The 17598-nt window shown below is 35.9% G+C and overlaps 1 protein-coding gene across 4 annotated transcripts in view; it reads left to right on the top strand.

The window, feature by feature from the left end:
- SCYL3 (SCY1 like pseudokinase 3) overlaps positions 1–17598 on the top strand; it is a 38678-nt gene that overhangs the window by 1292 nt on the left and 19788 nt on the right. For 3 of the 4 annotated variants that reach the window (XM_063105490.1, XM_063105491.1, XM_063105489.1), the window contains exons 2-4: positions 3927–4141; positions 14670–14855; positions 16656–16769. In XM_063105490.1, coding sequence (XP_062961560.1) covers positions 3977–4141; positions 14670–14855; positions 16656–16769 — 465 coding nt within the window. In that variant the 5' untranslated portion in view covers positions 3927–3976. Of the gene's footprint in view, positions 1–1255; positions 1384–3926; positions 4142–14669; positions 14856–16655; positions 16770–17598 lie in introns of those variants that run through there. The other variant, XM_063105488.1, reaches the window with a different exon arrangement.

Here is a 17598-nt window from a genome sequence, read left to right as displayed (position 1 = left end):
CTCATCAAAGTAACAAGAAAGAGCATTTTGGAAATCCAAGTGTTGTATTTTAAACTGTCTTACATTGCAGAAAGTTCATTTTAGTTGAATTATCATTTTTCAAGCACTGTTTATATCAACGGTATTTGTGCCTCTTTAGATACAGTTGTGTGAAATAAAAATTTAAGAATTACTGCTTTAAGACATTCTCAAATTGCAATCATCAGCACATCTTTTTATTTTCCCCTAATAAAGTTTGCACTGGACATAGAATATAACTACAGCTCTGGTCAGCATCGCAGGATGCTTTCAAAACAATAAAATGGCAGATATCTTTTCTCTCGAGTTCTCAAGAAACTAAGTCATCCTTTTTAAATTTTAAGTGATACTTCTTAGGATCTTAGAGCTGAAGTACACTGCTATGAAGAATCGCCAGTTTTAACCTCTTCCTAATGTTTTCAGAACTCTAATTGTTAAATATCTTGCAGAAGAATTCATAATATTAAATCAAAGTTTTATAGATGTCGTAAGACTCAGTATTTCCACAAGGAAGTATTTGGCTATTTAGAAATAACTAAGTAAAATAAATGCCCATTGCTCTTGCCTCCACTGACTGCCATTCATTTAGCCAGAGCGCTGCCGCTGAATCCTGGTGACCATCTTAACTCTTTTGGGGATTAGTAATAAAACTCAATAAACAGCATGATTTTCTGCCAAGAATGTATTTACTTACATGCAGTTCCTTATTCTCAGTTTTTCCCTTATTGTGTATTGATTTTGAAAAGCTGTGTCTTGCGTCTAATACATAGAAGGTTAGACTAGCTTCAAATGTATACACTTTTCAAGTAACACTTCTGTAACTCATTCCTCTAGTCTGACTGGTTTTTCAGGAGTTAAAGGCAAGTAGAGCTTCCTGCTTATGAAATGGCAGTTGGTTTCAAAGAACACAGACCCTGAGCTTTGAGTTGAGATCAGTTAAAAAAGTAAAGATCCACTCTAGCTACCTCAGGGAGTGTATGGTGTCAGTGAAGCAATGAGGGAAATGCATTTGAAGCTGGACTTTTTGTAGCTATGAGATGGAGGGCAGTAAAGTGCCCCTATAAATGTGACTAAGCTACTTTCCCAGCGTTTGCTTTTTATATCCTGCTACCAACTGACTTCCTCTGTGCTTGCCAAGTTTTTGCTTTCATGTAGCTTTGGTTGCCGTAGCCCCGGTTCTTCCTCATGGTATCCTTCTACCTTCACCTATGTGCTAATGGACAAATATCTTGGGGAAGACAGTGATCAGGCCAGTTTAACTCTTCTTTCAGCCCATGGGTTCTTCTGTGAGTTAACTGCCCTTTGGCCCAGGGTAGGCCCATGACCCATTAACTATGGCCAAAAGAGAGGGGCAAGATCCAAGTGGTAAGCATGACTCTCTACTTTGTAGGAGGTTGTGGTAGGCTGGGCGGGCACCACTACATCACCAGAATAGGGAAATTAGCATAGTTGCTTTTGTCCATGATCCTACATAAACTGTTTTTATTTGTAGTCCCAGTAAAAAGTTGAATGTTGCATATAGTTGGGATACTTGCAATTTGCAATTTTTAGTACTGTTTTTTTACTTCTATATCCTTCTTTTCTTTTTGTATCATTCTTAAGAAAGATAAATTGCCAGAGGAACTCAGTGGATTTGTTACAAAGCAGATTTAGTTCTTATCCTCAGAAACACTCTTAGATTTTGGAAAACTTCAATTTTAGATAGTTTTGGCCATCATACATGTTGTACTCTTTATAATGACGTATATGGCTCTGTAGGTACTTTAAATTCTGTTTTAGGCATGTGTTTTGAGCATCATTACATACTCTGATAACATAGAAAGTATTGTATGGAACTTCACCAGAGTGGGAAAAAAAACCCAAGTAGAGGGACTATGTGTAATGATTATTGAGTTTATATTTGTCCAAAGAATACAGATTTTAAACTGAAATTTTTAAGGCCTACGTGGAATTTTTGTCTGTGTTACTTAGAACTAGTAATTTGCTTGCCACATTGCCGGTATTAGTAAGAACTCTTTATTTTTAATTTTTATATTATGGTAAATCCAGACTAAAAACTGAATGCCACAAAACTTTTAGACATATGTTGTTTGGCCTATACAGGTTTTTTAAAAAATTGAGCCACCATTGTAAAATATGGAAATTTCCACATAAATATTCAGGTTCTTGGTTTCTCATGATCTGACAACCCTGGAACTGCATTCCTGGTTTCAGAATGCCAGCCCTGTCACAGTAGGTGACTGTGCACATACAGTAGGCCCTTTGCTGCTGTAGCAATACTGTTGGACTACTGTGATAATATTACCTATTGTAACCATGTGAGTTTGTATACCTGTTGTAAAGAAAGATATGTTCATAAAATAGAAGATTTGGAAGTTGCTGGCGTGCGCGCGCGTGCGTCTATATAAAATTACCTCCAATCTGACCCCACCGTGTGTGTGTGTGTGTGTGTGTGTGTGTGTGTGTGTGTGTGTGTGTGTGTGTCTATATAAAATTACCTCCAATCTGACCCCCACCGTGTGTGTGTGTGTGTGTGTGTGTCTATATAAAATTACCTCCAATCTGACCCCACCGTGTGTGTGTGTCTGTCTATATAAAATTACCTCCAATCTGACCCCACCGTGTGTGTGTGTCTATATAAAATTATCTCCAATCTGACCCCACTGTGTGTGTGTGTGTGTCTATATAAAATTACCTCCAATCTGACCCCACCGTGTGTGTGTGTGTGTCTATATAAAATTACCTCCAATCTGACCCCACCGTGTATGTGTGTGTGTGTGTGTCTGTCTATATAAAATTACCTCCAATCTGACCCCACCGTGTGTGTGTGTCTATATAAAATTATCTCCAATCTGACCCCACTGTGTGTGTGTGTGTGTGTGTGTCTATATAAAATTACCTCCAGTCTGACCCCACCGTGGCAAACTTCTGTTAATACTTCAGCAAATTTTTTTTTGTCTCTCTGTGTCTGTGTATGCATGTATTTATATCTTTCTTTTTAAAACAATTTTATTGAGGTATAATTGATATAGAATAAACTGAACATAAATTGTACAGTTTTATAAGTTTTGACGCTTATAATCACCCATCACCATCATCATAATCAAGATAGTGAATGTATCTGTCCCCCCAAATTTTCTGATACTCCTTGGTAATCCTTGCCTACCCCCTGGTCTCTCTAACTATGCCCTCCCAACCCCCACAACCACTGATCTATTTTCTGTCATAGAGTAGATATGCATTTTCTAGAATTTTATGTATGTGTGTGTCTGTTTTTTAGCACTTGAGATTACACAGTTTTGCAGTTTCCCTCTTTTACTTGGCGTGGCTTTGAAGAGTGGTGAGATTGCACTTTTTCTTATGTTTATTTGTATTTCTTCAATGAGTTGTGTGTTTTCTTTCCCATTATTCTCTCAGTGTTTTACTGTTTTACTTGGTTTACATGATCTCTCCATTTGTTAGCATGTTTTTCATCATCGTTACAAATATTCTCCAGTTTGTATTTTTTTTATAATTAAAAGTTATTTTAGACATACAGAAATTTTATTGTTTTTGAATAATCTAGTTTTGCAACATTTTCCTTTGTAAGACAGGAGATGTGAGGGGGTATGAATTACCTTATTTTATTTTTGATTGCCTTTCCACTTTGAAAGTTTGCGTGTGGGGGTTTTGGGGAAAGATAACTGCATGTAACTACTTGGTAATGTGCATTTTCTCTAGAGTTGTTAGTTATTAATTAACAAGCATTGCTAGTAACTTGCCGAACATTTACCATTTTTATTGTCAAATATCCTGAGAGTTGCAGAAACTAGTAAGGTTGAGGGACTATGTCTCGATTTCCTGGATATCTCTTGCTCATGTGGCAGTTAGAGATTTAATGTTTTAAATTGTTTTCTGTTTTCTTTTAGATCTGCTTGGCTTTGAGGAGGAGCTGCTGTACTGCCTCACTGCATAAGGGATGGGATCAGAGAACAGTGCTTTAAAGAACTATACACTGAAAGAACCACCATTTGTCTTACCCTCTGGACTTGCTGTTTATCCCGCTGTACTTCAGGATGGCAAATTTGCTTCAGTTTTTGTGTATAAGAGAGAAAATGAAGACAAGGTTAATAAAGCTGCCAAGGTACCATAATAGGTGACAACTTAATAGTACTTTTTACTATCTTATTTTCCATTAAAAATTGAATTTAATTAATGAAGGTCAAAGGAGTTAAGGCCATGAGGAATACTATTTTATTATTCATGTTCTTTAAAAACATAGTTGTCCTTACTTCATGGCCATATCTCCAACTTGCATGCCATGGTCAGGTGCCATAGCTATAGCCAAAAAGCTTCATAAAACTCAGTGTGATGGCTTTTGTCATCATAGTTTATTTTTTTAGTGAGAAAGTTAGGGAGACAGTCTTACATGGCTAATATAAGATAAAGGGATTAATCTAGCTTAGCAAGAATGCTTTAAGTATTGATGACATTTTGATTAGTGTGTTTGATAGGATTGGAAATAAAGAATTTTTTGAACTTTAAAATATTTTCTTTTCCTGAGATACTGTGATGTCCCAGAATAAATGTTGGACTGGATGCCCCACAAAGAATATTGTACCTGGACTGTGGTTCTTGCTGCGGAACCCTAGACAGGTCATTAACTTCTGGAGGCTTCAGTTTCCTCCTTAGGAGAGAGGTCCTTTTGTACTTTGTAACTGCTGCTCCTGGCAAAGGGTACCAGTGCATTAGCATGTTGTCTGACATACTGTCAGGAGAGCCTGGTCTCTTATTAGAAAAAAATGCTTGTACTTTGGAATTTAATTCAATAAAATAAATCCAAGTGTCTTTTCAAATTAGAGAAAACAAAGGCATTAGTTGATATTTTCTTGGATAGCCAACGTTTTGGATATTCACCCATTCAGGTAGGTCATCTTCAGAAAGTTTCTAAAAAGGGGCCGAGCCCATGGCGCACTCGGTAGAGTGCTGCGCTGGGAGTGCGGCGAGGCTCCCGCCGCGGGTTCGGATCCTATATAAGAATGACCAGTGCACTCACTGCCTGAGTGCCGGTCACGAAAAAACGACAAAAAAAAAAAAAAAAAAAAAAAAGAAAGTTTCTAAAAAGGAAAATACAGTTGTATTAATTCTTCAGTGTTTATTATGGCAGGCACAGTATTTTCAAGCTGAATATGATATATTTATTTTGTTGGAATTCTGATCGATATTATCTTGTGTCTCTTTGTAATATCAACAGGTATGGAACATTGACATTTGTTTCATAGGACTTTTAAAATGGTTTTTACTTTTTTAAATGATTATCAAGGGTTATATTAGTAATATAATTTTGGCATTTCATTGGTCACACCAGTTAATTATTTAATTAATGTGTCTTTGATCAGGCGTGAAATTAACAGCTATAATGTGGTTGCTAAGGGAAAAAAAAGTGTGTAACAATCCTTTAGGATTCATTTTCTAGTAACACATTATGGTAAAAAGTATAGCTGGTTGTTTTATTGCTAGTTAATTTTGCTTTTTCGTAAAACCATCTAGGCACTCCATCTAGGCATTGTTAATTTTTTATTGTGATTATGCAAAAGACAAAATGCCTTGCTTCACTATCTTATTCTTATCTGCAGTTACTGTCTAACATACCTCCTGTTATTTTCATCTAATAAGATTGTGCATATTGCTGGCCGGTTAGCTCAGTTGGTTAGAGCATGGTGCTGATAACAAGGTCCAGGATTTGATCCCCGTGCTGGCCTGATACCCGCCCTGCCTCCCCCCAAAAGGATTGTAGTTTTTATAATATTAAGAGTGACTATTATCAGCAAGGTACTAGAGATTTATAATCTTCCTTAGTTTTTTTTTCTGAAGACTATAACATTTTAAAAAATTGTATTACCCTTTATTGCACGTGCACCAAGAAAGTTGAATAACCCAGATCATAAAGTTTTTTTTTTACTTTAAAAACATTTTATTTATTTTTTTACCAAGGATGTGCACATTTATTTGTTCAAATAACATACATAAACTGAATAACAGATGAATAACAGAGTACTCTGTAGAAAGTAGGGCTCCAAATTTTCACCAAAACCGGAGATGTAAAACTTATTAAAATTTGCATATTTCATTTTATAATCTCTACAATTATTTGAAATAGCTCTCTAAAGTCTTCCAAAAGCATGCCAATATCAAATTAATTTCAATACAGGAAGATGAATTAACTGTTCAAAGGCAAATTAATTTCTAAGCAAATCAGCAAGTCCACTTAATAAAACGAAATCAAGAAGTTAGATTAAATATCTAAGTTTAGCAAGACAAATTGCATAAAGAAATCAATAAAACAAAATATAAACACAAGAGCACTTCAAAAAGTTTGTGGAAAAATAGAATTGGAAGATAATAGAAAGCTCCATGAACTTTTGTTTACGTTTTTCCTTTTTTCTTTTTTAAAAAGACTAAGATCATAGAAAATATGTTCTCTGACCACAATAACAGAAGGAAATTTAGAAAACTCACAAATGTGTGGAAATTAAACAACACTCTCCTAAATAAGCCATGGGTAAAAAAAAAAAAAAATCACAGAGAAATTAGGGAGTACTTTGAGGTAAACATCAAAGCACAACATATCAAAATTTATAGGATGAAGGGCCCATGCAGTGCTCAAGGGAAAAAAATACCTATATTATAAATAAGAAAAATCTTGAATCAGTAATGTAAACCTCTACCTTAGGAAAATAGAAAAAGTAGGGTAAATTAAACTAAAAGTGAATATAAATAGGAAATAACAAGGATTACAACAGAATTGTATGAAATAGGGAATTAAGAAACAATAGAGAAAATCAACAAAATCAGAAGGTGATTCTTTAAAAAGATCAACAATATTTGTAAACTTAAATAAAGTAAGGGCATCATTACATTGTCACTATGGCTTTTTGTGGTGGTATAAGATTTAGTTTCTTTTTTCTTCTCATTTGCATTTTTGTTCTACCAGTGGGTTTTGTTCTTTCTTGTGTAGTCATAGTAGTGATTATTGTTTTTTGGATTCCAGATGCGGGACTTCCTTGAGGATTTCTCATAGGGGCTGGTCGTATAGTGGTGAACTCCTGCAGCTTTTGTCTGTCTGGAAAATACACTATTTGTTCCTCATTTCTGAAGGATAGCCTTGCTGGATGTAGTATTCTTGGCTGGCAGTTTTTGTCTTTTAATATTTTGAATATATCATCCCATTTTTTTCTGGCTTGCAGACTTTCTGTTGAGAAGTCTGCTGTTTGTCTGATCGGGGCTCCCTTATATGTGACTTGATGCTTATCTCTTGCTTCTTTTAAGATTCTCTCTTTGTCTTTGAGCTTTGCCAGTTTGACTATAATGTGTCTTGGAGAAGATCATTTTGGGTTCAGTCTGTTTGGGGATCTTTGAACCTCCTGGATCTGAATGTCTGTGTCTCTCCCTGTACCTGGGAAGTTTTCCATTATTACTTTGTTGAATAGGTTTTCCATATCTTTTCCTTTCTCCTCCCCTTCTGGAACACCCATGATTTGAATACTTGTGTGCTTAAGGTTCTCTCCTAGCTCTCTTAGATTTTCTTTGTTTTTTAAAATTCTTTTTTCCTATTTTGTCTGCCTGGGTTTTTTTTGAAAAGACTATCTTCAAGATCAGAAATTCTTTTGTCTGCTTGTTCTAGCCTGCTGCTTAAGCTATCAGTTATGGTTTTTATTTCACTGAGTAAATCTTTCAATTCCATGAGCTCTGCTACATTCTTTTATAAGGTATTAATCTCTTTGTAAATTTCCTCCTTCATATTCTACATTTTTTTTCTTGTTTCATTATGTTGTCTAACTGAGTCTTCTTGTATCTCAGTGACTTTCCTTAAGATTGTTGCTTGGAAATTACTTTTCACTCATTTCAAGGGTTTCCTGCTCTATAGGGTTTGGTATTTGAGAATTACTGTCTTCTTTTGGTGGTATCATATTTTATTGGGTTTTTGTATTTCTAGTATCTCTACTTTGATGTCTGGTCATCTGGTAGAGTAGTTGCTCTTCTGTTACTTTGGAGTGGGCTTTGAGGAGAGAGATGTCCTTTTTTTCCTGCTGTCTGCTGGTGACTCTCCCTGTGTTGGTGCAGTCAAGTGTCCGGGGGCTGCCTGCATGGTGACTGTGGTTGCTGCCGTAGTGTTGAACCACTTTTGTGACAGCCATAGCTGTGGCGGTAGCTATGGTGGACCACCTGTGCGGAAGGGATGTTTTCAGCATGCTCTCTTGCCTGCTTCTGGGAAGAGGGGGCTGGGGCCCATGGTTCCATATCATAAAGTTTTTAATGGAAGAAAACAGTGTTCCACTCTCTGAGGGCTTTTGTGCTATAGGAATTTCAAAGCTTGAGAGAGAAGATTTTTCCTTCCCTTTTTATCCATACATAACCTTTTAAGCCATGACTAAGTCTTTGCAAAGAGTTTGTACTTGTCTCCTCTTCAGCTGTCCTTTGGCTTTGAAAACCTCAGACATGAATCTGGGAAATGTTGAAATGGATAAAAAAGTGTTAAGGAGTTTAGATTATCAGAGTATTTCTGATATTCTGAAAAACTAGGTCACAGTACTTGAGATATATATGTATGGCATTCAGTGCATTAGTTTTCAGGAATGTGATGTTTCAAATATCTGAAATAATACATCAATATAGTTAGTTGGCCTCACTTTCTCTAGAGTTTGGGTTCCTGATCCTACCTTTGGTAGTTGTGATGGCCATTTCAAGCAGATATGTACTTGTAGTGTTTTCCTTAGGAAATATTATTGGGTAACGATTGCACTCTTCCTCTATCATCATAAGTAAAAAAAAACAATAACAATCACAGTATACTGTTAGGTCTCTGAAATAAAAAGAAATGCAGGTATAAGCTCTGGCCACAATCATATAAGAAATACTTAGATCCATCAGACCTCATTTTATCTTGAATTCTTCAGTTATAATTAATTAATAGTATCATTTGATCACTGGTGATTATGACTCATTTCTAACCAGTAGTCTGTAAGGAATGATAAATCCTGAATCAGAATTTGTACTGTAGTTTGCTATAATTTAAGTGCTTAGTTAGGGCTTTAGAATAAGTACCAGCTTATACAAGTGATTTTAAGTGTCTTCATACCAGGAATCACATAGGACTTTAGGAATAGCTGTATAAATGGTATACAGCTGCTCTATTTAGCATCCTGGGAAACATTATGCTCTTCTCCCTGCTGGACTCAGGCTGCTTTGTGGAAGAGTTGGTCAACATCTTTGAGAACTCACATTGTGTGGGCATGGAAGAAATGATTGCTGTGCTCAAGGAGCTTGCATCCTGGTTGGGAAATGCTGTTCTGCTCTTCCTCATATTGACGTTATCTTTTTCTTCCCTTCCTCTTAGCCCTTTCTCATACTGTTTACAACCCTTATTCCATTGTAAATCAACTTCTCTACGTTGTTAACTTTTTAAGAAATTATTTCTTTCCCCTCCTAATCAGAACCTGGTGCTCTTACATGGCTCCTGAGTATTATCCACTTGGAAGAACCTCAAGAGTATTTCCCCATCCCTCAGGTATGGTGGGACCACCAGACAAAACTGCCCATCTCCCAACTCCCCACCACACTTTTCAGACTTCACTTTCTCACTTTTTCTCCTTTAATGCTTACAACCATCCAAACTTTTACCTCAAAATAATTATCTGCCAAAATCTCTGGTGTGAGCTCTAGATCTACATTTTAACCTGCTTATTGAATATCTCCAGCTACATGTTTCACCAGCACCTCAGATGCAAGTTCTACAGTGTGGGATTCTTCATCCCTTTCCCTTTCTGCATTTTATTCCTAGTTCATGATCCAACCTTTATACAGTGGGCATTTAAAAACAGAATGTATCTGGGCCGAGCCCGTGGCGCACTTGGGAGAGTGCGGCGCTGGGAGCGCAGCGACGCTCCCGCCGCGGGTTCGGATCCTATATAGGTAATGGCCGGTGCACTCACTGGCTGAGTGCCGGTCACGAAAAAGAGAAAAAAAAAAAAACCAGAATGTATCTGCATCTTTGCCTCAGATTTGCATCTCTGGGGAAGAAAGAATAATATTTCTCTGAAAATCTTTGCTCTCTAGTTTGAGCATATTGGTTATTTTGTTGTGTTTATTTAAGAGTGTGCGATTATGGCTTTCTCCTCATCTAAAAGCTTGCAGGTGGATTTGAACTGTAGATAAGAACACTGAGTCAATTAACTTTGTGTAGTTCTCAAAGTGAAATAGTAAATCAGAATTGGCAAAGTTTGAGATTATTATAAGAAAATAAAAGAAATTGGAGAAACTAACCCGCTCAGAAGATTTTCCCATGACCCTGCCTAAGAGAAATTTAATAGACAAATTTGAGGTAACTGATACAAAAATTGTAACTGCACTAGGTTATGGACTCATGCTATCCCATATTCTTCAGAGGAGGTGTTCTGGAACATTCAATACTAAGTGCTTATTGTGAAAATGAAACTTGGTGTTATAGGTGTTATATTGAGGGTTATTCTCCACATGAAATCTTTCATTCTCCTCACTGTCTAATGATTGGTTTACAAGGCTTCTCAAGGACCAGTGGATTGTACAGGGTAGACCCCAGAGCTTTAAGGTCATGAAATTTCTTTCAGAAAGACTGGATGATTTGTAAATAAAATCACCATTCTAGCAGTTTAAATAAATGATAAATTTATTAAGTAAATAAATGATAAAATTGTTATGTAAATAAATGATGAAATTATTATGTGGGGTGGGAATTTTGGATTATGGATTGCCTAAATTACTCAGGTCAAAATTTTCAGAATGTGCAGCATAGGGAAGGATTAGAAAATCCAGGTCTGATAGAGCTGTTATAGGATCAACCGGAGAAGGAAAGAAACCCCACAGATTTAACCTCCCATGTTCAGAAACAAAATTGTCTTATACTTGTCATCCATCTGCATATTCTGCCTGCCTGTCTGCTATGGAGATGGAACAAAATGGGTGGAGGAGAGGGAGTATTCTGTAGGAGGGTTTCTGTAAGTGGGGTAGCCATACCGAAGGGGTTGTGCAACATGATTCATTGTAGTTTTGGGGAAAAAAAATATTGGGAATATCTGTATAATAAATTTACTTTTATCTTTTGGTACTTTCTATTTTGTAGGTGTTTATAGTGTATATATTTTATATATGCTACATATGTAGTATATATACATATAATATGTGTAAGGTACTTATCTGATATTTTTACTGGTTAGGTGTGTGAACAAAAAAGTTTGGCAATTACTTTTTAGATAATAAAAAGATAAAAGTTTAAAAGATGTTTAAATACTTTTAGGTGATTAAATACATGATAAGTAAAAAGGTAAAAAGTAAGAAAATAAGATAAACAAAATTAAAATAATTTGTAAACATGAGTATTTCACTTCATTGATAATCTGTGACGGGTTGGCAAACTTTGGATGCGCTAAGAATGATTTTTACATTTTTAGAGGGCTGTTTAAAAAAAAAAAAAAAAGAGCCCACAGAGACCATATGGCCTTCAAAACCAAAATATTTACTATTTGGCCTTTTACAGAAAGCGTTTGCCAACCCTGGTCTATGATGTGCCTGCATTAGGGTAAGTCTAATGTACTAATTCATTCAAAATTGTTTGATGGCCCAGCATATAGTCCTATTTTTGTGAATGTTTCACGTTCACTTGAAAAGAATGTGTTCTGCCGTTGTTGGATGTAGTGTTTTTTAAATGTCAGTTAGATCAAAATAGTTGATGTTATTCATGGTTTTTGTGTTTTTATTGTTATTTTTTGTGGGAGGAGACGAGTTCTATTGATTGTTGAGAGAAGGGTATTAAAATCTCCAACTGTGATTGTGGAATTGCCCGTTTCTCCCTTTCATTTTGCCAGTTTTTACTTCATTTGTATTTTGAGGCTCTGCTGTTATGCACATGCACATATATAATTATGTCTTTTTAATAATTTGTCCATTTTTATTTTTAAGAAATATCCCTTTTTATCTCTAGTCACACTGTTTACCTTGAAGTGTGTTTTGTCCGACAGGAATATCGCTGCTCCAGCTTTCTTATGCCTTCAATTTTCATGGTACATCCTTTTCTATCCATTCACTTTCAACCCGCCTGTGTCTTTATTTTTAAAATGTGTCTTTTATGGACAGATATAGACGAATCTTACCTTTTTATCTACTCTTAATTGGAGTGTTTATATCATTAACATTTAATGTAATTATTAATATAGTTGGATTTTATTATCTGTTTTCTGTTTGTCTCCCCCTGGTTTTGTTTGTCTGCTCCTCCTTTTCTTCTTTTGGATTAATTGAATTTTTTTTTTTTAATATTCCATTTTAGTGTATCTTGATTTTTTGGCTGTATTTATTTTTTAAAAAATAATTTCACTAGGGGTCTTAGTATACGTAACTAATCCTAATAGTCTAATATTGTACCACATCACGTAAAATGTAGACGACTTGTAATCATATAGTTTTCTCCAACTGCTCACCCCTACTGTCCTTTTGCTATGTATATATCAACTGTACACACACACACACATTCATAATCACACACATTGAAAACTTTCCTGGTGGTGTTAGAATATTTGCTTGAAATAGTCATATATGTTTTAAATAACTGAAGAGGTAAAAATGTAGCCTTCATATTCATCATAATATTTACCATTTCTGATGCTCTTCCTTCGTTCCTGAAGATCCAAGTTTCCCTTTGTATCATTTTCTCTTCAACTTGAAGAACTCCCTTTGCTATTTTTTATAAAGCAGGCCTTCTGGCAAGAAATTTTCTGATTTTTTTGTTATCAAAAACGCCTGTAGGGCCAAGCCCGTGGTGCACTCGGGTGAGTGTGGTGCTGGGAGCACAGCGACGCTCCTGCCACGGGTTCGGATCCTATATGGGAATGGCCGGTGCACTCACTGGCTGAGTACTGGTCACGAAAAAGACATTAAAAAAAAAAAAAAAAAAAACCGCCTTTATTTTCACTTTGTTCCTTAAGGATATTTTTGCTGTATGTAGTATTCAGGGTTGATAATTTTTTTTTTCTTTTAGCATTTTCAAGGTGTTGTTCCACTGTCTTCAGGTCTCTGTATTTTCCTATAAGAAGTCTGCAATTATTTAAGTCATCATTCCATCTGTGTAATGTGTTGTTTTTCTCTATCTGCCTCCAGGATTTTCTGTTTATCTTTGATTTTCAGCAGTTTGGTCATGGTGTGTTTAAAGGTGGTTTTCTTTGAACATGTCATGTTTGGTGTTCACTGAACTACTTAAATCTGTACATTTAAGTATTGGGCCAAATTTAAGTTTTTTCAGCCATTAAATTTTTTATGTCCCTGTTCTTCTCTTTTTGGAACTTCAGTTATATTCACTGGACCTTTTGTTCTTGTCATACAAGTTTCAGAGACTGATCACTTTTTAAAAAATGTTTTTTCTTTATTCTTCAGATTGGTTAATGTCTTCAAGGTCAGAGACTCTTTCTTCTCTTTTGAGTCCATACATTAAATTTTTATTTCTAATATTTTATTTTTCATTTCTAAAATTTCCCTGTAGTTCTTTCATGTAATTTTAACGTCTGTTCTGAGAACTTCTGTCTTTACGTTTATTTTATAACTGTTTTCTTTATCTTTAGGAAAATGATTATAATAGCAGCTTTAAATTCTTTCTTATGATTCTAATATCTGGGTCATTTTAGCATTGGTATTTGTTGGCTTTCTTTTACATTAAGAACTGGTCACATTTTTATAGTTCTTTGTATGTTGAGTAATTTTGAATTGCATCCTGAACATTTTGAATGTCATGTTGCATAGACTCTTGATTCTGTTTTAATCCTTTTGAGAATGTTGACATTTTTGATTTAGCAGGCAATTAATCCCTTTAGGTTCAGGCCTCAGGTTTTTGAGCTGCTTTCCTCCCACTTTTCCTGTGAATGGTAGTTCAAATCTCACTTCATTTCACAAAACTCTGCTATGCTGGTTTTTGGGTGTATCCTGTGCATGCTTGGTTTAGGGGTTTGAGGATTTGTGGATATGCAGAAAATTAGGGCATCCCGCACTCTCCCCTCTGGGCTATCCTCCTCATACTTTGGCCTGCCTGGGTTTCTTTCTGTGATTCTTCTAGCCAGAAAGATGGCAAGGTTTTTATTGGAGTTTTAGCACCTTTGTTACACTGCTTTGCAATGGGGCCTGCCATCAAGGCATAGTTGTGAGAAGGGGAAAAATTCTCCAAACCAGGTGGGGTGTCTGGTGTTGGATAGGGTGTCTAGTGTCAGTGTTGCTTCCTGAAGTTTTTATTCCTCTACATAATATGTGTGCTTTTGTTTACTTTTCAGAGTTATCAGGTAGTAGTTATTGGCACATTGTTTACAGTTTATAGCAGTAGTCGTTGGGAGATCTGGGCTCTTAGGGGGCTGATACTACCATAAAGGAACTAGAAGTCTCTGTAGAATTATTTAAATGTTTATAAACTGAATAGAGTCAGAACAAGTTACAGATTCTCTTTTGCCTTATTTGAAATTTGGAAGATAAGGGAGAAGGTGGAAAGCTGAAATGACCTTAAAAGCAAGTATATATTTTCTGACTCTTACCATGATGTACGTGAAACTGTAATTAATCTGGTTTTGAGTCTAACTTCATCAACTCTTCTGTTTGTATTTTTAAAGCACTTGAAGACACTTCGTCATCCTTGCTTGCTAAGATTTTTATCATGTACTGTGGAAGCAGATGGAATTCATCTTGTCACTGAGCGAGTGCAGCCTCTGGAAGTGGCTTTGGAAACATTGTCTTCTGCAGAGGTCTGTGCTGGGATCTATGACATATTGCTGGCCCTTATCTTCCTTCATGACAGAGTAAGTAACTTGTACAGTCTGCCTCACGGGCTTTGAGGTAGACCAGAGGCTGATGTGTGTGATAGTGCTTGTAAATTTTGGTGTATATAGAAATTGTGAGTTATTATTTGAAAGCTTCCTGAGAAAAAATAGCACAGTGGAAGGCACAAGAGGTGCTACAGACAGATGGTCTGGGGAATGGGCAACTTAGTTCCCTGTCCCTGGGAAGTTATTTATAGAAATTTATTTCAGTTTACTATAGTCTACCTCTATTTTAAGTCTTTATCTAAAAATAGCTTCAGCTGATATTTGTTATAAGCCAAAGATAATGGTTTACATCAGTGCTGCTATAGACCCAAGTTCCTATTTGTTTTCAGGATTTTTGTCTCATTATAAATTTTGAAGAAAAGACATGACCATTTCTTAGGAAGAGGCAGACTTTATACATATTCTTTCCGATTTGAGTAGGTGTGGCAAATTGAGAGATATTCTGTGGTGCAGCCGGTGTGCTTGGCTCTGTGGCAATGTTTGTTACTATAGTAGTTCCTGTGTTTACTTCTGGTCTATTTCTTGACAGTATTATTGAGCTATTTTCTTTTATTTGCATTCTGAAGCATTAAGGTCTTTGGCAGCCTCCTAAGATTAAAAAACACTAGTCATAGGTTAGAAACATTTGCATTTGATTCATCTTAATGTATGTTTTTAAATTTTTTTCTACTAATGGGAGAGAGATTCTCCAAATATCTTGATTTATAATCTCTTAAATGTATGTTTACAAGTTCACATAATAAGAATTATTGATGCTTCACTGGGGAGGTCTTTGTTGGAGAAAGTGCATGCACATGGTAAAAAGTTTGCATAGTATGAGAGTGCATATAGGACCAAGTAAGTCTCTCTCTCATCCTTGAATCCAGTGCTCTAATTCTTTTCTCCAAAGGCAGCCATGGTGAGCAATTTGTTATTCCAAAGATGTTCTTTCTGCTTATAAAGCAAATATCCGTATGCTTATTCTTTTATTTTTTTCTCAAATGGAAACACACCATACGTAACTATTCTAAATCTTTCTTTAAAAAAAATATATATATAAGAGTAATCTATATAAAAATATGTTCATATTTGATCTAGTGGGTAGAATATTTAAAGTGCTCTTTCATCTACTGGAATGGTTTCTGGTTTGGAAGAAAACTTAAATACTTTAGCCCTGTTCTCATTTTCTCCCTCTTCATACTTATTTGACTGTTCTGTTTTTTTAATAGTTTTTAAATTGGCTCTTCTGTGGTCTGTGGGATATTTCTGGTGGTCCTTATCATTCCCTTTTCCTCTTCTTTAGGCAGAATTTTTTTAATGCCTACTGACAAGATTTCAGGTGAAGTAGATCTGTGTTTGTGATAGAATGTAGGTGAGAAAGAATTTAGAGGAGATAATTAATAAAATAACCCAGGGGAGCAAAGATAAATTTTATCTTGAGACATTGGCAGCAAATAATATAGGTTATAAAGACTTGTAAATTTATGTTTAAGGACACATGTATTTCCTGATTCCCATAGAAATGGGGAGGTGACTACATCAGTGCAGTGGCATTAATGTCTTCATTAACCTGTCTCACCAGGCAGGAGGAGATAATATAAGCCTTGCCATTGCATTTTTCCTTTTTTCTAACCTCATTCAGTTTACCATTCCTTAAAGACATAGTTCCATTTATTATGCCACAAGTGGGAAGGTGTGTTGTTATAGTTTTTTTTTGGTGATGAGTATTTAGTTTTTTAAAATTTCTACCTTAAAAATGGGAGTGGCAGTCTTCTTCCTGTCGTTTTCTTCCAGGGTCACCTAACACACAACAATGTCTCCTTATCATCTGTGTTTGTGAGTGAAGATGGGCACTGGAAGCTAGGAGGAATGGAAACTGTTTGTAAAATTCCTCAGGCCACACCAGAGGTAAGCCAGGTGGCAGCTCTTTTTCCTTATTTAGGATTTGATAGCATCGTGGAATGTGGTTTTTACCCAGGTACTTTCTATATTTTGTTAATTTTAATTTTTATTTATTGGCATCTGGCCAGTTACCTAGGCACTTTCTTTCCATGATAGTGTGATCTTAGATTTGGAGACTTGAATTTTTGTCAGTGCCTATGTTGATAGACTTTTAGGATTTCATTCCTTAAAGAGGGACTAGAGGTCATATATTCTTTTCTCCTCATTTTATAGATGAGGACCCTGAGATTGAGAGAGAACAAGTGATTTGTTCAAATATTTTAATTAGATGCCCCTTATCTCTGCTCCTGTAGTACCCCATAGAGTACTTACTTTGATCATACCACTTAATGCTTAATATTGAAATTACCTGTATGTGTCTGTCTTTTATTCCATTAGCTGAGCTTCTTGAGGGTGTGATAGTCTCTTATATTTATCTTTTTATAGCTCCACCTAGAGTAGTGCCTGGTGTATATCGGGTATGCAAGAAATATTCATTGAACAGTTGTCCGTGTTGCCCAAAGTCATACATGAAGCAGCTGGAATGATGACCTGTGCTTTTTAACTCCTCCTCAAGGGCTGTGTTGTTGCTGCCAGTGGCACTACTTATAATTTTGTCTGATGGAGTGCTACACATTTCCCTCCTAGGTCGACGAACCTTTCTATTTTCTGTTTTGCTTCTTTCCACTATTTTGCATGTTGCTGTTGGACTTCCTCCTCCTAAAAAGAGAACATGAAATCCCTCCCATCATAATATCCCTACTGAAGGCGGTGGCTCTCTGTTTGCCTCAGTGGC

Source organism: Cynocephalus volans, chromosome 8 (assembly GCF_027409185.1).
Source record: "Cynocephalus volans isolate mCynVol1 chromosome 8, mCynVol1.pri, whole genome shotgun sequence".
NCBI classification, from domain to species: Eukaryota; Metazoa; Chordata; class Mammalia; order Dermoptera; family Cynocephalidae; genus Cynocephalus; species Cynocephalus volans.
Note: the sequence above shows the minus strand (reverse complement) of the source record. Positions and strands in the feature narration are given on the sequence as shown.